This window comes from Procambarus clarkii, chromosome 37, assembly GCF_040958095.1.
Source record: "Procambarus clarkii isolate CNS0578487 chromosome 37, FALCON_Pclarkii_2.0, whole genome shotgun sequence".
Taxonomy (NCBI): Eukaryota; Metazoa; Arthropoda; class Malacostraca; order Decapoda; family Cambaridae; genus Procambarus; species Procambarus clarkii.
In genome coordinates this window covers 21,468,810-21,491,797 of record NC_091186.1, presented here as the reverse complement: position 1 = coordinate 21,491,797, position 22,988 = coordinate 21,468,810, and the positions used below count along the sequence as shown (strand labels likewise).

At 40.7% G+C, this 22,988-nt stretch overlaps 1 protein-coding gene across 1 annotated transcript; it reads right to left on the bottom strand.

The window, feature by feature from the left end:
* Positions 1–18,966: 18,966 nt before the first annotated feature.
* LOC123765932 (baculoviral IAP repeat-containing protein 8-like) lies at positions 18,967–20,538 on the bottom strand. The gene is made up of 3 exons (XM_069336897.1): positions 20,436–20,538; positions 19,681–20,210; positions 18,967–18,999 (listed from the first exon to the last, which is right to left on the bottom strand). The coding sequence occupies exons 1-3, from the start codon at positions 20,536–20,538 to the stop codon at positions 18,967–18,969; spliced, it is 666 nt and encodes a 221-aa protein (XP_069192998.1).
* Positions 20,539–22,988: the final 2,450 nt, after the last annotated feature.

Genomic DNA, 22,988 nt, shown 5'->3' with positions numbered 1-22,988 from the left:
ATCAAACTAGGAATGCTTTACAAATCAAGGGACCCAGAATGTGGAATGACCTTCCCAATTATGTCAAAGATTATACCTCTCTCAACCAGTTTAAGATGAAAACTAAGTACTACCTAATTAACTCCATGTAACCTACCTTACTTCTAAATGTCAACTCATGTCTTACTATTTAAAAAAAAAAAAATGCTGTTTGTTGACCAACTTGTATATTGGGTATTTTCTACCATGTTCCCCCCTTTTTATATCTTTTATTATTTTTTTTCATTAAACACAATTTATACTTTAAGCTCAATTACTATTAAGTTTTAGTCTAAGTGTTTTTTTCCCCACCTCTCCTTGCCCGAAACACTATGCGTACTAGTGACTTTAAGTATTGCATGTACTACCTCTATCTTTAAATCTAACAGAATGTTTGTATTGTAATGCTGCAACTATGTATGCACTGTTCCTAAATAAATTATTATTATTATTATTATTAAGAAGACATCTGAAAGAATAATTAAGAATAGCAATAAGTTGCCAGGAAATAGCAATTAAAAAGGAGAATTGGGAAGGAAATATTGAACTAATAGGAAAAAGCTTAGTTAGTGAAGATGGCAGCAGGAGCATAAGGCTTCAAAAGAACAGAGGACACTGTCCCATGGAACATCACACTCTAGCATCCACTAACCAAGCCCCGTCACAATGGCAACGGGCTGGAAAGTGAGGGGGAGAGGAGAAAGACGAGAGGGTTAAAGAATACTGCCCGGTGGAACACCAGTGTTAATGGGTAGAGTGGGAGAATTGGAATCATTCACAGAGACATACTGAAGCCTGTCACTGAGGCAAGATTGTGGGTATTGGAGGGAGTGACCTCTTTCTCCATAATGTTGTAATTTAAGAAGGTTAATGTGTTAACAGTGTCAAAAAGTTTTATGTAGGTCAACAAATAAATGAAAAAGGTACTAATTTTTTCAAAGAGGTGCATATATCAAGTTACTCATACTAATCAGTGCATGATTGGTCCTTTTTTGAGGCCTTAAGCCATTATGGCAAGAACTAAGTATATTTTGGTTTGCTAAATAGGAGTAATGCTGCTTGTAGATTATCTCATTAAAATATTTTAGACAAAATTGGCAGAATTGATATTGGTCTATAATTGTTGACTTCAGTGAGGTTGACTTCAGGCACTTTTATGGGCTAAGGTTACTTTTGCTTTTTTTTTAGAATATCAGGAAAGGTTTGGAGTTCAAATGATATGTTGTAGAGCAATGCAATGAAGGGAGCTAAAAATCAAGAGGCTTTTTTATAATTTAAGGTTGGCATCCCAACATGTGTTATATGTGCATGATGGTTCATTCATCAACTGTAAATTACCTCAAGTCCATCATCACCCAACAAAAACCTGTTACCAGAACTATAAAACTGTCTTCAAACAACACACAGCCTCTCTGTTTGATATTCCATCTTCCAGTACTGACGTTAAGGACTATCTCACAGGTAACTATATCCAGTCTGTACCTAAAGCCTATTAATTCCACTTATGTCAATGAGATAATCCTTTCCCTTAAAACCAAGTCTAGTGCCCTTGAGGAGATACCAACTTTAATTTACAAAAAAGCCTCCAGATCTTTAGCCCCTGCTGTTGCATTGGATGTCAACAAGTCACTTGAACTCCAAACCTTTCCAGATATTCTAAAAAAAAGCGAGAGTAACGCCTGTCCACAAATGTGGTGATCCCACAGATGTTAACAACTACAGACCTATGTCAATCCTCCCAAACTTGTCAAAAAATTTTGAAAAACTAATCTATAAGCAGCTTTACTCTTATCTAGCCAAACACAATATACTTAGCCCTTGCCAATATGGCTTCAGACCCAAAAAAAGCACTAACGATGCACTTATAAGTATGCTTAACTCGTTTCATACAGCTCTTGATAAAAATGAGTTCCCTGTTGGGTTATTTGTGGACCTGCGTAAAGCTTTTGACACTGTTAACCACCAAAACCTTCTTCTTAAACTACATCATTATGGAGTCAGACTCCCTGCAATACCTCAAATCCTACCTTACTGACAGGCTCCAGTATGTTTCTGTGAATAATTCAATTTCTCCCACCCTACCCATCAACATTGGTGTTCCTCAGGGCAGCATACTTGGCCCTCTCCTCTTTCTCATCTAAATTAATGACCTTCCAAATGCCTCCCAACACCTCAAACCAATTCTATTTGCTGACGACACAACCTTCATTTACTCCAGTCCTGACCCCCTTGCTCTAAATGCCACAGTAAATACTGAGCTAAATAAAGTCCATCTTTGGCTAACTGCCAACAAACTCACCCTTAACATTGACAAAACTTTCTATATTCTGTTTGGCAATAAATCCTCTAATCAAATAAATCTCAAAATAAACAATACCCAAATTTGTAACAAATTCGATGGCAAATTCCTTGGCATTCTCATTGACCACAAGCTGAATTTCCAGGGCCACATTTTAAATATATCAAAAAAAGTTTCAAAAACTGTTGGCATTCTTTCTAAGATCAGATATTATGTACCCCGCCCTGCCCTGGTGACTTTCTATTACTCCCTCGTCTATCCATATCTCAACTACGGTATTTGTGCTTGGGGTTCTACTACCCAAAATCATTTACGTCCTCTAATTACTCAACACAAGGCTGCTATTAGGACAATATCCAACTCTGGCCCCAGACATCACTCGGTACCCCCTACTCAAATCTCTGAATATGTTAGACATAAAGTCACTGCACATTCTCTCATGTGTATTATACATATATAAAACGCTTAACTGTAATGCCAATCCTGACCTCAAAAGCTTCATAGAAGGTTGTAACAGAACCCATGAGCACCACACCAGAAATAAATACAGTTTTGATATTCCTAGAGTACGACTTAATCAAACTAGAAATGCTCTACAAATCAAGGGACCTAGATTGTGGAATGACCTTCCCAACCATGTTAAAGACTGTACCTCTCTCATCCAGTTTAAGATAAAAACGAAGCTATACCTAATAAATTCCCTGTAACCTACCTTACCCCTCTAATGTCATCCAATGTCTGTTTTTTTTAAAGAGCGCTGTTTGTCAACAGAATTGTATTTGTGCTGCTTTTTCAGCTATGTTTTCATTCCATGTTTTCATTTTACTCTTTATGCTCAATTAGTATTAAGCTTTAGTCATTTAAGTTTTTTATGCCTGAAACGCTTTGCGTAATAGTGGCTTTAGGCATTGTATGTACTAGCCCTAACTATAAATCCATCACTCTTTGTAAAATCTCTTTTATGTATGTACCTTACCTAAATAAACATTTTGATTTTGATTTTGTTTAAATCCCTAAACATGCTAAATATACACTCGCTCTACACATTCTCTTGTGCTATTTACATGTACAAAACCGTGTTCCTAAATGATAGTCCTGATCTGAAACTCTTTATTGGCAGATTTAATAGAACCCACGAGCACCACAACATAAATAAATATATCTTTGACATAAATTAAGTAATGCTAATATAAATCCCAGTCAGGATTATGTAATTCACAATCATCTTAATATAAGTGACAGTTTGGATAATACAATTGACAGAGAGGATTATGCCAGTTTGGATAATATAATAGACACAGAGGATTATGCCAGTTGGGCTAATATAATTGCCAATCAGGCTAATATAACTTCGAATCAAGCTTTTTCACCCATAAGGTTATCAGGGTTATTGATCGATTGAACTGTCAACCCGCTGAAGCCATACCTGCCAAAACTGTGCTGAATTTCAAAATATACCTGAAAAGATCATCAAAGCAAATAAGAGATGCAGGGAACCATCAACAAGCCGCCGGCTTCCTGTTTTCATCGAGGCCACTAAAGTTAATGGCCCTATGGTAAGTCGGGTAAAATATTTTTCCAGACAATTACAGCATAACTGATAAGGATAGGCAAGAGTAATATAAATTTCTGGTAAATTTAGAGTGTTATATATTTCAAGAGTAATATAAATTTGAATTACATATTCACTTGACTGACGAGAGCCTAATAAATACCAGTCAGCCTTCTATAAACTGTGGTGAAATATTTATAATAAAGAGTAGAACTCATAAATGGGCCTCAACAAAAAATAAAAATTCACATCAGTTTGCATATGAATCTGATGAGAAAATTTCTTGATTAATTTATTTCCCTACCAATCAAATAGTCTCATTTTAACTATGTCTCAGACTGTCTTCACCATCTCCAATGCTAAATAATATTACAACAAAAATGGCCATAACTTTGCTACAGAGTATATTATATTTTAAATAAATTTCCACAGAGAACAAAACCTACATCATTATTTACATAAATATTTAAAAAAACATTTAAAGCTTTGTTCTATCTTTGCTAAACTAAAGAGATATTTCTATACTTATAAGCACTTTTATGTTTTCTTGCAGTGACAGCTTCTCTAGTTCTTGGTTGGTCATCTAACTTTCATAAAAAAACAATATAATAAAATATCTTCAGATATTTACCTTTCATGGTGAAGTGTATTTCTCAAAGAAAATATAATTACCTCTGAAGAACATCCAACTGACATTGTGACAGCACACTGTTAGATTAGAGGTAAGTTATTATACCATTATGTGCCTCATTATCCTTCAACATTCTCTTAATTATCTTTCACACTCAAAGTGTTTAGCCTATTATCTGCATGTATCATCTTGTGCCTCTTCATATTGCCAAGCTGAAAGAATCTCTTCCCACACTCTGGACACTCATGAGGTTTGTCTTCTGAATGCACTAACATGTGAGACTTCATATTTCCAATAAGACTGAATCTCTTCCCACAGTCTGGACACTCATGAAGTTTCTCACCTGAATGCACTAACATGTGAGTCTTCATATTTCCAAGCTGACTGAATTTCTTCCCACACTCTGGACACTCATAAGGTTTGTCACCTGAATGCACTAACATGTGCTTTATTATACTTCCACGTCCTCTAAATTTTTTGCCACACTCGGCACATTGAAACGGTCTCTCATCCACATGCACCATCCTGTGAGTCTTCATACATCCAGGCTGACTAAATCTCTTTCCACACTCTGGACACTCATGAGGTTTGTCTCCTGAATGCACTAGCATGTGAGTCTTCATATCTCCAAGACGACTAAATCTCTTTCCACACTCTGGACACTCATGAGGTTTGTCTCCTGAATGCACTAACATGTGAGACTTCATATTTCCAATAAGACTGAATCTCTTCCCACAGTCTGGACACTCATGAAGTTTCTCACCTGAATGCACTAACATGTGAGTCTTCATATTTCCAAGCTGACTGAATTTCTTCCCACACTCTGGACACTCATAAGGTTTGTCACCTGAATGCACTAACATGTGTGTCTTCACATGTGAAGGACGGGTGAATACCTTCGGACACTGTGGACACTGGTGAGTCTTCATCTTCTTTATGACAGGTGCAGTTTGTGTGAAGGTTTTCTCCCCCGGATGTTGGGAGAAGCGTCAAGGCTTGAGTGTTGTTTCTTAGAGTTAGACTTGATGTGAGCACTTGGCGGTCAATAGTGGTGCTTCTTCTTTATGATAGGTGCAGTTTGTGTCAATGTTTTTCCTTAATGCTCCTGCTGGACATCACCGGCGGGTGCTGCTAAAATGGCGGCGGTCGCATACCCTCTCATCACCTATGCGTTCCAATGTTTTTGTCTGGTTCCACAAATCATTTATCCTACTTCTTATTTTTGTTTATAACTGGTCACTTATAATTAACACTTGTATTTATATTCATGTTTTTCAATCAAAGAATGTACTTGAAATTGTTTCTTTAAACATAAAGCCACGCGATTATACTTTTTAAAGGAAACAGCTCTCCCATAGTCGATGCACTACATGCGCAGAGTTGACCAGCAATTCAATTTCAATTTCTTTCTTTATTATGCACCCCATACCCATCCTGTGGGCAGTGATGTAAAGGATTACAGAGGCACATAATCGGTTCAGGAACTGAACCCTCTAGTTCGTTTAGCTAAGCAAATAACAATGTTTGACGCAAGTTACAAAATTAACAATGTTGCATACACATGTACACACCCTCATATATACATGTACATATATATATATATATATATATATATATATATATATATATATATATATATATATATATATATATATAAGTATATGTATATATATATATATATATATATATATATAAATATATATATATATATATATATATATATATATATATATATATATATATATATATATATATATATATTACAGTCTCCGTGGTGTAGTGGTAAGACACTCGCCTGGCGTTCCGCGAGCGCTATGTCATGGGTTCGTATCCTGGCCGGGGAGGATTTACTGGGCGCAATTCCTTAACTGTAGCCTCTGTTTAACGCAACAGTAAAATGTGTACTTGGATGAAAAAACGATTCTTCGCGGCAGGGGATCGTATTCCAGGGACCATAGGATTAAGGACTTGCCCGAAACGCTACGCGTACTAGTGGCTGTACAAGAATGTAACAACTCTTGTATATATCTCAAAAAAAAAAAAAAAAAAAAAAAAAAAAAAAAAAAAAAAAAAAAAAAAAAATATATATATATATATATATATATATATATATATATATATATATATATATATATATATATATATATATATATATATATATATATATATAACTGAAAACTCACACCCCGGAAGTGACTCGAACCTATACTTCCAGGAGCAACGCAACTGGTATGTACAAGACGCCTTAATCCACTTGACCATCACGACCGGACATAATGAGGTGATAGCCGAAGCTATTTGAACCACCCCACCGCCGGCACTCGGATGGTAATCTTGGGCATAGCATTTTACCAAATCACCTCATTCTTTGGGGCACACGTGAGGAACACAAATGCGAACAAGCCTGAATGGTCCCCAGGACAATATGCAACTGAAAACTCACACCCCGGAAGTGACTCGAACCTATACTCCCAGGAGCAACGCAACTGGTATGTACAAGACGCCTTAATCCACTTGACCATCACGACCGGACATAATGAGGTGATAGCCGAAGCTATTTGAACCACCCCACCGCCGGCACTCGGATGGTAATCTTGGCCATAGCATTTTACCAAATCACCTCATTCTTTGGGGCACACGTGAGGAACACAAATGCGAACAAGCCTGAATGGTCCCCAGGACAATATGCAACTGAAAACTCACACCCCGGAAGTGACTCGAACCTATACTCCCAGGAGCAACGCAACTGGTATGTACAAGACGCCTTAATCCACTTGACCATCACGACCGGACATAATGAGGTGATAGCGGAAGCTATTTGAACCACCCCACCGCCGGCACTCGGATGGTAATCTTGGGCATAGCATTTTACCAAATCACCTCATTCTTTGGGGCACACGTGAGGAACACAAATGCGAACAAGCCTGAATGGTCCCCAGGCCAATATGCAACTGAAAACTCACACCCCGGAAGTGACTCGAACCTATACTCCCAGGAGCAACGCAACTGGTATGTACAAGACGCCTTAATCCACTTGACCATCACGACCGGACATAATGAGGTGATAGCCGAAGCTATTTGAACCACCCCACCGCCGGCACTCGGATGGTAATCTTGGGCATAGCATTTTACCAAATCACCTCATTCTTTGGGGCACACGTGAGGAACACAAATGCGAACAAGCCTGAATGGTCCCCAGGACAATATGCAACTGAAAACTCACACCCCGGAAGTGACTCGAACCTATACTCCCAGGAGCAACGCAACTGGTATGTACAAGACGCCTTAATCCACTTGACCATCACGACCGGACATAATGAGGTGATAGCCGAAGCTATTTGAACCACCCCACCGCCGGCACTCGGATGGTAATCTTGGCCATAGCATTTTACCAAATCACCTCATTCTTTGGGGCACACGTGAGGAACACAAATGCGAACAAGCCTGAATGGTCCCCAGGACAATATGCCCATCCGGGCTCAAGAAGGGTGCCTCTTTAGTACAAGCTTGGAGTAGTTTCCTCAGAATATTTTCTGGTACGTCAAGAGGAGTACAGGCTGGATCACGATACACTCTGTCGGCTATCATTCCGATTGTCTCGTCCACAGGTACGTTGGTAAACAGCGATTCTACGTCCAACGAGGCTCTTATCCCTGTGGCCCGTGTGCCCTGCAGTAAGTCAACAAATTCCTTTGGAGACTTCAGGCTGAAGGCGCAAGGAACATAAGGAGTCAGCAGGCCGTTGAGTCGCTTCGCCAGTCTGTACGTGGGTGTGGGTATCTGGCTAATGATTGGCCGAAGTGGGTTTCCAGGCTTGTGTGTCTTGACATTTCCATACGCATATCCAGGTTTATATTCCCCAATGATCTTTGGCAGGTGGAGTCCGGATTTCTTGGCGTTCACAGTTTCGATCAGTTTGTTGACCTTTGTTTTTGACCGGATGGGCACATGTATAAGCAAGTAGATGGGGTCGCCATGGGTTCTCCCCTAGGTGTCCTGTTTGCAAACTTCTACATGGGTACCATCGAGCAAAAAGTCTTAGTCGACATGAACTTGAAACCGGCCATATACTGCAGGTATGTTGACGACATTTTTACACAGGTACCTGATGTCAGACATCTGCAGGAGCTGAAGGAGGCATTTGAGCAGAGTTCCGTGCTGCGTTTCACTTACGGGATGGAAAAGGATGGGAAGCTGCCCTTTCTAGATGTAACAGTCATGGAAAAGGGCGGAGGTTTCCACACTGCAGTCTACACTAAGGAAACGAGCATAGGAATGTGCCTAAATGCCAACAGCGACTGCCCAGACAGGTACAAGAGGAGTGTTGTTAACGCATATGTCGACCGTGCTCTCAGCCACAGCTCAGAATGGAAGCAAGTTGACGAAGAACTCTGTAGGGTAAGGCAGGTCCTAGTCAATAACGGCTTCTCCAATGGTTTCGTCGAAGACATCATAAGAAGGAAAGTGAAAAGCCATGCAACCTCTGAAGAGACAACTAACACAACACCTATACCCCCTATTAGACTATTATACAGGAACTTCTTTTCCACAGCTCATAAAACGGAGGAAAGGGTTCTGAAAGATATTAATAGAAACGTTATCCCTACAGACAAAAATCAGAGGATACAACTGACGATTTACTATTAAACCAGAAAAACGGCCAGCCTACTCATGAGAAACTCTCCAGACACAAAACAGAACGCTTCAAAAGAGACTAACGTCGTCTATGCCTTCAAATGCCTTCTTGGGGACTGTAAGCTCCAAAAAACCCAGTATATAGGCAAGACAACAACATCTCTTTCTAGGCGTTTAACGATGCATAAGCAACAGGGCTCCATTAAGGAACATATAATCTCTTCCCACAACCAAACCATCGCCAGAGAAATCCTAGTAAACAACACAGAAATCATCGATAGATACAGCGATAGCAGGCGGCTTGACGTTTGCGAGGCACTACACATCAAGAAGTCAACACCAGCAATCAACAGCCAATTATTGCACAACTATATTCTACCCACCTCAAGACTCCGCTCCAATATAGAAGCATCAAGAAATATGGACCAATAGGCTTTCTACAAACACTTCTATTCAATGTCCATTGTTTCGTGTTCTGTCTTGTGTTGATGAAATTAATACCCTATTAATACCACTTCTTCTTCTGTCTTGTGTTGATGAAATTAATACCCTATTCTGTCTTGTGTTAATGCCACATCACCCCTTCCACCTCACTCAAATGTAGATATAAAATCGGAGATGCGTAAGTTCTATTCAGTTGTGTATTTGTGAACTAAAGTCTTTGAAAATGTAATAAGTTTTACGAAACGCGCTCGTGTCGCGTCAGACTAGAAATAAAAATTAATTTTGGAGAATTGATTTTTGATTTACCTCCAACAGTGAAAAGAAATGTACGAAAGATTGAGAAAATTCGTGTTAGAATTATTAATCTTACTTTTTCGGTCATATTTAATAATATATATATATATATATATATATATATATATATATATATATATATATATATATATATATATATATATATATATATATATATATATATATATATATATATATATATATATATATATATATATATATATACGTATACACATATACATACACATACATATCTAATCACCCACACAAATACACACATCAATAATCTTTGTGTCACAAGTGACACAAAGAGGTGTCACAAGTGACACAAAGAGGTGTCACAAGTGACACAAAGAGGTGTCACAAGTGACATTACAAGAGGCTCACAACAGTCACTATACAAGGCACTTTACATCTATAGTGAGTCACACAGTTACTAGTCTTGCTGCACACCCACCCAACTGGGCGGCAGCTTTACAGTCATGTGCTCCACACCCACCCAACTGGGCGGCAGCTTTACAGTCATGTGCTCCACACCCACCCAACTGGGCGGCAGCTTTACAGTCATGTGCTCCACACCCACCCAACTGGGCGGCAGCTTTACAGTCATGTGCTACACACCCACCCAACTGGGCGGCAGCTTTACAGTCATGTGCATGCATTACCTACAGTAAGCAAATTTTGGATACTTCGCTAAAATTTCGGGCAGCACATCATTATGAATGAAGTACTTACACATTTCCTGGACAGATGTAATAGGACCCATTATCACCACACCAGAAATAAATATCTCTTTGATATCCCCAGGGTCAAACTTAATCTGTGTAAACACTCTATGCAAATTAAGGGACCTAGTCTATGGAACTCACTCCCTAGTGAATTGAAAAACTGTAAAACTTTTGCCTTATTTAAAAGCAAAACCAAAAAGTACCTAACTTCATCTTCTTAGTTTCCTACACTGAGCTTTAAATTTGCTCTGTACCTAGTGTTACCCAATCTCCTAATTTTTTATGTAATATCAAACAACCTTATCATTGTGTTCATTGCTGTCTTCTTTTATGTGCTAGCCATATGCTGTATTGTGACTACCAATTTTTGTCAACTACCATTCAAGCTGTCATTGCAATCAATCTTAGCTACCTATGTGCTTTAATATACTGTACCTACAATTTTCTCTCATCTTTTTTTTCATTTCATGTAATCTGTTATAATTTTTTGTCTATAAATTTTGCAAGTATTACCTCCTTAAAATTTTCTTAGATTAAGGACCTGCCCGAAACGCTGCGCGTGCTAGTGGCTTTACAAGACTGTAATTACCATATTTGTATCCTCACATTCCTTATGTACATTCTTGTATATGCATAAATAAATAAATAAATAAATAAATAAATAAATAAATAAATAAATAATGACGCAAAGTATGCGAATAGTTCTGCTGACAGAGTTTACATTTGGTCAAATCTACATCAGCAGATGTTACAAACTCCCAGAGGTACTTATAGCCGAGCCTAAGCCTACCAGTGGTAACGTCTAGAAGTCTGCTAACATTATTGGATGACCCATAGACGTGCGGTTCTTCATGCATAATAGAATGGTGATAGATGGAGTAACTGGTGTGAATTTCACTTTGCCTCAAGTCTCCGAAATTTAGTTGATGTTCCTGGGATATTACTGCCCTCAGGCTGCTCAAAGGCAGTCCAAGTTTGTAATCAATTCCCTCTTTATGAGCAAATGTCTTGGCTAGCTCATCAGTTCTATCATGCATTCGGAGACCAATATGGGAAGGAATTCACAGGAGACAAACTCTGACTCCATCATTGATTATTTCACTATATCTGTGTCTAGCTTCAGAGATAAGCACGTCACAGTTATGCCTTGGGGAGCTGAGGGCAGTCAAGGATGACAAGTCACTTACAATTAGCGTGTCAACTTTGGATTCATATACGCGCTCGAGTGCAAGGATTATGGCAACCAATTCTGTTTGAAGAGTGAAGGCCCAGTTACTTAGACGCGCTCCACACTCATGGGAAATGGAACCATCTCTCCCTGTCACAACAACTGCACTTCCAGCTGCACCATAGGACTGATGCAAGGATCCATCAGTGTAAATAATCTGGGAAAGAGAGCTCTCTCTGACTAAAGCATCAATTTGGCTTAAGGCATTGTACTGTGCTTCTTGTCGAAGCAAGGACTGTTCTTTAATCAGCTTCTTGGGTGGGAAAGGGGGGACAGTAATTTGGAAAGGAGTGATCTCCCATGGGGCAGGAAAGTGTTGTTGTTGTCTCTCTGGGTAGGGGTGATGAAAGTTATACATTCTGAGCACATTGGCAGTTACGGTAATCCATTTGGAGGGGTGCTGACATTCAAGGAAGAAGGCTTGGAGGGCTTCAGTGCAGGGGTTAGGGTGGGTTAGCCTAAGCATCTTGATACCAATTAAAGCATTAATTTCAGTGATACGATCACTTACACATGAAATATTCAGTTCCTTCCTCATGTTTAGAAATTTAGTTGTACGGGGGCATCCGTGGATAATCCTCATGGCTTCGTTTTGCATCTTTTCCAGCCCTCCAGGCATTCTCTCAAGCACTAGAGCAGGCATGGGTGCAGCATAATCAATCAGAGACCTAATATATGAGAGATACATCATTTTGACAATTTTCACATTTGCACCATAGCTTGGATGGTAGCCTGCCACAGCCTTGAGGGCACAGAGCCTCTCTCTACATTGGCGACCTAGTCTGGCTACCCCATTGCGGTACAGTGGAACTTCAAGACCAAGGTATTTGCATCTGGTTACATAGTCGTGCAGAGAGCCATCATGCAACTGCATTTTGCGAACGGCCCCACCCCGTCTGGGTGGGCGTCGGTTCAGGATCTTTGTTTTCTCTACTGAGATTGTTACTGCCCTCTCGGGACGCAACGGGGTTCTTACTCTGATGTTGTTAGAGGAAGTTGTATCCGACCCCAAGCCAGTAGTGGCTTTCAAGGGATGTGATCCGTGACGCAAGAAACTTAAAGGGGGAAGGGAAAGAAAGTTAAGAACTTAAGACTATAATTTACCATCACCAAATAAATAATATATAAAAGAGTGCACAGGGGGAGGGGTATTAACACTGTTCAGGGGAAATACACAAATCGTCTTCTGCTGAAGACTCTGGATGCAGACACTCGGTGCTGAGTCCTCGGTGCTTTCGTGGCCTCACAACGAATCCTCTGAGAAGCTGAGCCTACCCTGGCCACAGGTCAGCCAAAACACAGGTCCACTGGGGGCACCGCCGTGGAGGCCGTCAACCACAAGTCCAGCAGGTCTGTTGGCAGGTTCCGGACCCGCAACGCTGGTCAGGCCACTCCACGAACGATATAAGGGTAACGCCCTAGACAGGAGCTTCGTGTGATACCACAAAATCACTCTCCTTTCCTCAATACCCCAGTGGATAAACGTCTCCAGCAGTCGGTCCCGGGTAATCCTTCTACTGCCACTCCACTGACAGGGTAACACCACAGTGTTCTTCCGGGGGACGACTTCACAGCTGCTGCAGCAAAGCACAAGGTATGGAGACGGCTGCCTTGGGTAGACTGACTCAACTTCCATCACAGCAGTCCCAGGTCGACTCTGTAAGCAGACACGTCATCAATAACAGGGACACTAAAACACCTCACTTACAGGCTAAGACACAAACGCCCGACATATCCACTCCATAGATGGCGCTGTTGTCTGAGCACCACCTCACCAGAGGTCAGCAGCGGCTGTGTTGAGCGCTGAACAGGACTGGAAACTGGCTCTCGAGGCCAGTACACGTCGTCCTCACCAGGTGTCGTCGTCCGTTTGGAGGGGGTTTCGGGAGCTGACCCACAGATGGCGCGGTCGTCACTGCTCCGGGCTCGGACGCTGGATCCGGGTTCGTAACAGAGATGACCAAGCCTAGTTCCTGAAATGTGTGCAATACAGAGTTCAGAACATTTTGGGTGTTGGTATTCCCATTGGTGTGGATCAGTATATCATCTGCATAGCTAATGATGTGTTCGCTTGGGCTCCTAGTTACTGAGTTTAAAAGTGCATTGATTATCACATTGAACAGAGTAGGACTGAGGACACCTCCCTGTGGAGTGCCAAGTTCAAAATCTCTTGTTACACTCCTATGCCCTTGGAACAGTACAGATGACTTCCTGTTGGATAGATAGCCTCTTATCCACTGTAAAAGCAATCCTCCAACATTCATTTTAGCAAGTTCGCTCAGAATGACGTGGGTTAGCAATGTCAAAAGCTGACTTAAGATCTAGGAAAGTGGTATATGGCCTATCAGTATGCAGGGTGAGGAATGTGGTAATACAGTGATGTACACTATTTCCATGCGTAAAGCCATATATCTGGGGAGACAAAATGTTACTAATTCTGTAAAGGAGACGGTTGAGAACCATCCTCTCAAGACACTTACAGAAACAACTAGTGAGGGAGATTGGGCAAAAAGCACTCTGCTGGTTTGGTTTAGGAATGGGAATAATAAGACTGTTGGTCCATGACTTTGGAAGCTCCCCAGTTACATAGCTCATATTATACAATTCAAGCAAGGGATTCCCTGGAACTAGCAGAAGCATACGCAGTATGCCTATCGAGCCGTAAGTAACTCCATCCTCCCCGGGTGATGTAGCTTTGCCTTTATGTAGAGCAGAGTCTAGTTCGTATTCAGTAAAAAGCATGTCACAGTCATCCTCTTGATGAAGCATGAAGTCAAGGAGCCTTGCTCTATCAGCATAATTATTATTTAATTCATTCTGTGAGGGGTAGAGGAAGACTGTCAAAGCTGGAAGTGGTGGCCCAAGCATCAACAAGCTCATTTGCTCTGTGCAGAGGATTAGGGTGCGCAATCTCTGCAGCATTTTTCCCTTTGACCTTGTTGATATCCTTCCATGCCCGACTTAATGGCGTGTGAGAGTTGAGACCACTGACAAAAGTTTCCCAGTCTGTCTGCCTCAGCTCTACCATACGTTCCCTGGCCTCAGCCAGAGCCGTTTGAAAGAGCTTAAGCATTTCAGCAGTGCGGGTCCTTCTATAAGCTAGTCCAATTCTTCTGGCAGTGCGTTTTAGTGCATGCAATTTAGAATCATTATAATAAGCATAAGTGCTATGACCTGTGTAATTTGGGTTACGTGGCCTGGACGATGGATCAAGTGATTCTATAAACTGCTCGATAGTACCTGTGAGCTCATTGTTAAAATCTTCAACTGATGAGGGCTCAGCTGAACTGTACCATTCTGACACATGAGCAACAAAATTGTCTCGTTGATCGATAGGCACAGCCAGCCTCTTCCGCTTGAACATTCCGCCGGGGAGGATAGAGCTTCCAATGCTTACAGTGGCTAATATGGCCAGATGATCAGACGCCATATCTGGCACTATTGACGAGGCACAGACGGTGCGGGAGACGTTGAAACCGAGACATAGATCAAGAATACCTCCGTAGATATGCGTCGGATCAAGGTCACAAACAATCTGTGCATCATCGTGACTACCTAATAGTGACACCAGTTGGTTGCCGTTACGATTACTGAACTGCGAATTACCAATATTTCTATGCCTAGCGTTATAATCACCTATAATGATGCTAGGCTCAGTCTGAATACAGATAGGAAGGTCAGTATAATTAAACTTACTACTAGGAGCAAGTAGTGAAGTTGAGGACTAGAGCGACGCGCGCCATCTGCCCAGGTGGCACTCGTGAGTGTCAGCTGGGCAGGTGGTGCGCAGGTGTCTAGTCCTCAAGGGTTTGGGGGGATTTTCCCGGAAGTTTGGCGCGTGTCGGAGGTATGTGGTGAGCAGGTGGTGCGCGTCGCTCTAGTCCTCGGGGTTTTGGGGTACTTTTTCCGTGTGTTTGGGTATGTGGTCAGGAAAGAGGGGATGGCATGTTGTAGGAGAGTATGTGGTAGCGTAAGAAATACAAGGATAAGAGTGGAATATGAGGAAGGAGTAAATGAATATGTATGTGTGTTTGGCGTAGACTTAATCCTTTGTGACGATAATAGTTTTGATGATCGTAAGTAAGGTGAGAGGAGTCCCAACATAGTCTGTTATGTTGTTTGGGGTGGAGGGGAGGAGTGAGGAAGGGAGGGAGGGATGGAAGGGTGAGGGGAGCTTCCCCTCGTCGTGAGACTGCTCGGGGTCATTTGCGGTTTTGACAACCCATTAGCTCCCCCCTACAGGAAGCCGTAAGTGTGAGAGGATGAGAGAGTAGAGTCCAGCAGGAGGGATGTGGTCCATTTGGCTTAATCGTTTTTTTTTTCAAGTCTAATTTCTTCGAGTTATGCATCTGTGTTTGGAGATGGAGCATGAGGGTGATAGTTGGGACATACATGGTATGAAGTATGGAGGAGGAGGAGGAGAATGAGGAATAGAAAGAGAGAGCAGTCACTCTTAAGTTGTGAATGAGATGAGGCAAACAGTTGGTGATGAAGGAGTGTATAGGTGACAGAGTTGGACGGATGAAAACCATTACCCTTAAGCGTTTTTCAATGTCCGCGGAGGGGTGTGCGTACTGGTCGCTGGTTAGAGGGTAACTGAAGAGTCTTTTCCAAGTAGTTTGGTTATATCTCCCCCTCCCGGAGGGTAGGCAATGACTTCCATTACTTCCTCAGACACGGCGGAAGTGGTTGGGTATCCATTACCCACTGCGTTTTCGTTAAGGAAGGGGAGATGTAGCTACGGTCCGCGACTCCGTCTCTCTCTCTCTCTCTCTGTCTCTCTCTCTCTCTCTCTCTCTCTCTCTCTCTCTCTCTCTCTCTCTCTCTCTCTCTCTCTCTCTCTCTCTCTCTCTCTCTCTCTCTCTCTCTCTCTCTCTCTCTCTCTCTCTCTCTCTCTCTCTCTCTGTCTATCTGTCTCTCTCTCTCTATATATCTCCCTCTCTCTCTCTCTCTCTCTCTCTCTCTCTCTTTCTCTCTCCAGATCATTTAATAGTTGGGGAAAGTAACATCATTTCCTTTCTCCTGCTGCTGCTGTTCACGTATCTTTTTTCATTTCACTTAGACTGACAGCGCACCAGAGGATGGACGACTAATGTCGATTTTCGAGCCCCCATCACTCACACCCTTATATCCTTGTAAGGTAACACGACCAACATGATGACATCGTTCTTTGCTCAAATATCATTAATGTAACGTGAACAAATATACTAACTTCGTTCTTTGCCCAAATAACATTTTAAGAGTAACGAGCAACTTTCTGTCCGATGTCTGAATAATGAAATGTAAACCATGTTTAGCCATTACATCCAAACACAATAAAATATTTTTGTTCCACACATACAAATTCCAAGCAAAGCAAGCATATATACGACAATATGGAAAAACACAATCTTGATACTATTATTAAATTGATTTGTTCATTATCCCCGAGTTCAACACACACTCTCTTAAGACCTACATTATCCAATGTAAACAGACCGGATGAGACGATAGTGAAATAGCTCTGGGTTATGTCTGTTTTTCAGTTCTTATAACATTTGAAAATGTATGCGTGGTTACTCATTCCGTCTCGTCGCATCTCGTTAGGGACTGACCTTGAGTCTTTCCATAGCGCGAGTTTTCACTCATCATCAACCATTAGCAATCGTTCGATCCAACAGAAAAAAAAACAGAGACTAGTGAAGGTGAAATAATAATAGGTGAAAAAATAGTTGATCTTTCTCTTATTACGTTTTATTCAATAACTGGTAGACATAACATAAGTCGCATATTTATCTTGGTAAAACAAAACATAGTAACTGACAGACAGACAGACAGACATAACACTCAGTCATATGGTGTTAGCATAATAGGTGAAAAAATAGTTGATCTTTCTCTTATTACGTTTTATTCAATAACTGGTAGACATAACATAAGTCGCATATTTATCTTGGTAAAACAAAACATAGTAACTGACAGACAGACAGACAGACATAACACTCAGCTTAATGCAGTTGCATGACTACTAGGTATCAGCGGAGTTTCAAAAAGTTTTTTTTAGATTTAGGCTTAGATTTTAGATTTTTGCTGGGTTTTTCTATAGTCAGACGATTATCGCTTCGTTTAATCTGTCGTTTGGGTGGGGGAGGTGCTATTATTTCACGCTCAACCTCGCTATCACAGTCGGTGTCACTATCACTGGTGGTGTCAATATAGCGGGATATATTAAGATCGTCACCAACTCGTATCCTTCGCAGAGGGGTAAAGTTTTCGTCATCACTGCTTATTATCACCGTCTGAGACATTGTGTTACACTCATCACGACCTCTTGCCCGAGATGTGGTTTTGTGTGAACTTAATTTAGAGTTGTGGGATGTGGAGGGGGGGGGGGTGAGAGCTGGGTTCAGGGTCAAGGTTTGTAGATACACCTTGGAGTGAACTAAGTTGGGGGTTGAGGAAAAGATTCACATCAACGTCAGTAAGCAATCCACGTTGCTGACTGTCTGTAAGCATTATACGCTCACCCAGTAAGGCTTCTACATTCAAATCATTTTCGGTTTGAGTAGCGGGGTTGTCCTCTGAGAGAGAAATAGCGGCAAACACCGCATCATCAAGACCTTCACTCATAGTCAAGAGATCTGGATACTCACCCCCCTGTGAAATATCCACACTCATTCTTACAACTTCTTCTTCAGTCCTATTATCGCTAGTAGTACTACTAGTAGTAGGGTCACTACCTACTCTACACCCCACAGTTAAAAGGCTGGGGGACAGCACCTCTTCAACGGTATCCATAAAATATAAAGCGTTATTCCCCCTCTGATCAGCAGTAGGACCGGGTGGTACACAATGAGGGAAGGTGTTACTAGTACTTCTATCGCCACGATCTCCATCAGCAGGAGCAGTATCGGGTGTGGTAGTGGTGTGTGTAGGGAGACAAGCACGTGCGGTGCGTGTGGCACCAGCAGGGGCGACACCTGTCGCGGCCTGCTCGCTACGGTTACCAGCACCAACGTGGGAGGGGGGCTATCACCGTAGTCGACTGGAGTAGGGGGGAGGACACAGCCACCTCCCCGGTGTTTGTGTGTATGTGTGTGGTTCCCAAGAATATGAAAATATTCCCTCCAGAGGTGGATCTGCTGGGGCCGCTGCTGCTGCTCACACCGCAGCTGCCAGCTTTCTCCAGATAATCTAAAAAAAAAGTTTACATTACTAGCATAACACTCACTCACACACACAGACACACACAGACACACACACACACACACACACACACACACACACACACACACACACACACACACACACACACACACACACACACACACACACACACACACACACACACACACACTCACTCTTCACATTATTGATATTATTTGTTACATCAACATTAGCAAACAACAACAACAACAAGAATCTTAGCACAATATGACTCGACTTAAGGGAAACATACCACGTATTATTGCTATGGCTTGTCCTAAGCGCTCATCGCCCTCTGAGTGAGGAGAGGCTACACCGGCAGCACCAGAGGCTCGTGCGGTCATCTTGGATTGGTGGCTGGGTGGGTGGCTGAGTGTTTACCCTACCAGGTCAAGGGTGACCTATATACCCCCGTTCAAGAGGGTGCCTCCTTACCACACACCTCCACCTCCCACAGCGTTAATAATAATAATAATAAAAAATTATACATAAGGATAATATAAAAGAATCAACTTTAGATTTGTTTTATTAAGAGATGATGGGAAGAAGTAGATGTACTACATCTCCTCGACATACAGGACATTTGTCACATCTTGTTACACAATCCAAACATATGACCATATGCCTACACGGAATGAGAACCGTGTTTATTTCTTGAGTGAAACATACCTTGCAATAAAACCTAGCTACCCCAGGCATTGCATTCTCTTCCTCTTGTTCATCTACCTCCACTACAGGGGGAACTGGACGGGGGAAAATAACACCTTGGGACGATAATACTTCTAAGGGAGATTCAGTTACTGCACCTGTGTCCTCACTTTCATCCACTCCATCTAAAAACCATAACAACACCTCTACACAGTTAGATTCGCTAAGGAGAGGTAATATATCCTTTTTAATCTTGAGGTATTCTCTTAGGGCGCCTCGCAGGGCGATGTATGGAAATCTTACTGTAGCAGCGAGTCCACAGTAATAATCAAGACCGTGCAGGAGCGCATTAATCAGTGTTTCATCAACGGGTATTGTCGGTCGAGGAGGTGAGAAAGGGACTGCATTTTTAATGAAAGCTCGATCCTTCTTCAAGTTTAAGTAGATGCAGTTTGGGTAGTACCGGGCGTGGAGAGTCCAGGGGTCGTCCGAAGGTATGAAGTTAACAAGACCGCCACCACAATAAAAGCATCGTATATGGTCTCCAACTCCTAAGAAAAAAGAAAAATATATAAAAAAAATTTTTTATAAATAAATAAATAAATAAATGAGAAAGTAAATACTAGCACGTCTCAAACAGACTTGGCTCGTGTGATTACATTAAGACAACAATAATAATAATAATAATAATAATAATAATAATAATAATAATAATAATAATAATAATAATAATAATAATAATAATAATAATATTATTATTATCTTCCAATACGTACCACAAGAGAAAAAGCCAGCACGAGATAATTCTGCCGGAGACTGACCACACATATCAGGCCAGATGATACCAAATGATGCCAAACGAGTCTTATACCCCGCCATCTCTGGGTATATGGGCATAGAGAATGGTAGAATTCCCAAGTTTTCCTCACTCCATTCCACAGCACCTACAATTATTAAAATAAATAATAATAATAATAATATATATATATATATAAATATATATATATATATATATATATATATATATATATATATATATATATATATATATATATATATATATATATATATATATATATATATATATATATATATGTGTGTGTGTGTATATCACGAAAATAAACACGTGATTAAGAATGTGACAATGTCAGACCATGGAGGAAAAATGAAACAGGAATTTCCTTAAGTACTTTCGTATATTAAATACATCTTCAGAAGGTCAAGAGGTTGAAGGTCAAGAAGGTTGACCTTCTGAAGATGTATTTAATATACGAAAGTACTTAAGGAAATTCCTGTTTCATTTTTCCTCCGTGGTCTGACATTGTCTCATATATATATATATATATATATATATATATATATATATATATATATATATATATATATATATATATATATATATATATATATATATGTCGTACCTAGTAGCCAGAACTCACTTCTCAGCCTACTATGCAAGGCCAAATTTGCCTAATAAGCCAAGTTTTCATGAATTAATTGTTTTTCGACTACCTAACCTACCTAACCTAACCTAACCTAACTTTTTTGGTTACCTAACCGAACCTAACCTATAGAGATAGGTTAGGTTAGGTTAGGTAGGGTTGGTTAGGTTCGGTCATATATCTACGTTAATTTTAACTCCATTAAAAAAAAATTGACCTCATACTTAATGAAATGGGTAGCTTTATCATTTCATAAGAAAAAAATTAGAGAAAATATATTAATTCAGGAAAACTTGGCTTACTAGGCAAATCGGGCCTTGCATAGTAGGCTGAGAAGTGCGTTCTGGCTACTAGGTACGACATATATATATATATATATATATATATATATATATATATATATATATATATATATATATATATATATATATATATATATATATATATATATGCGCACCATTCCTATAAACGCAGTATGAAAGATAACTAAGTGTTCAAACACACACACACACACACACACATTCTTATTATCAAGCTATTCACAATGGCTATACAAGCAACGTTATTCACAGAGACTAAGAGATAACACATAATTGTGATGGGTACTTACAACTGTTGGCTGAATTTCCCTCTTTCCAGTTGCAGGACGGAATAGGTGAAATTCAATCCATAGGCGTAGACCATGTTGCTTAGCGCAATGCTGACATTTTCAGTGCGTTTACCACTGATGAAAGGCCAGTGTGGTGCTGCAGTTACATGTCGACTGCCGGGGGTGTCCTCCCCCTCCACCCACCCTCCAATTAACGCATAACAGAAACTGCATATGCAGTAATCCACGGATTTGGTGAAGTAGAATCCGTTACTTGCTAAATCCTCGGGCGAAAGCCAGTCAAGTCGCCATCCCACAAAGGAGTCTAGCCTCATCTGCTCACAACGCAATCGTTCCATGCTGCGGAAAGTTTTGGTGCGAAAGACGTCCATTCTTGGTCGAACACTCAAAATTGTGGTAAAGGTTTGACCGTTTCCGGGCTATTTATCCTCGAGAATGGGGTGACGCATTTCGCTACATATTCATTGAGAAATCTATGTATTAGCTTTAAGGTAAACCCAATTAGTTTAAGCAGAGGTAGTGGGAAAGATGAAATAGGTAGCTTCGCACGGATTGAAAAAAAAAAAAATCTAATCTGTTCTATCCAGTAGTGGATTAAAGTTTGCACGCACTCTAAACACCCGCTCGGGGAGTAGTTTTTGTTGGAGATAAATATGATATATATATATATATATATATATATATATATATATATATATATATATATATATATATATATATATATATATATATATATATATATATATATATATATATATATATATATATATAACTGAAAACTCACACCCCAGAAGTGACTCGAACCCATACTCCCAGGAGCAACGCAACTGGTATGTACAAGACGCCTTAATCCACTTGACCATCACGACCGGACAAAATGAGGTGGGGTGGTTCAAATAGCCTCGGCTATCACTTCATTTTGTCCGGTCGTGATGGTCAAGTGGATTAAGGCGTCTTGTACATACCAGTTGCGTTGCTCCTGGGAGTATGGGTTCGAGTCACTTCTGGGGTGTGAGTTTTCAGTTGCATATTGTCCTGGGGACCATTCAGGCTTGTTCGCATTTGTGTTCCTCACGTGTGCCCCAAAGAATGAGGCGATTTGGTAAAATGCTATGCCCAAGATTACTATCCGAGTGCCGGCGGTGGGGTGGTTCAAATAGCCTCGGCTATCACCTCATTTTGTCCGGTCGTGATGGTCAAGTGGATTAAGGCGTCTTGTACATACCAGTTGCGTTGCTCCTGGGAGTATGGGTTCGAGTCACTTCTGGGGTGTGAGT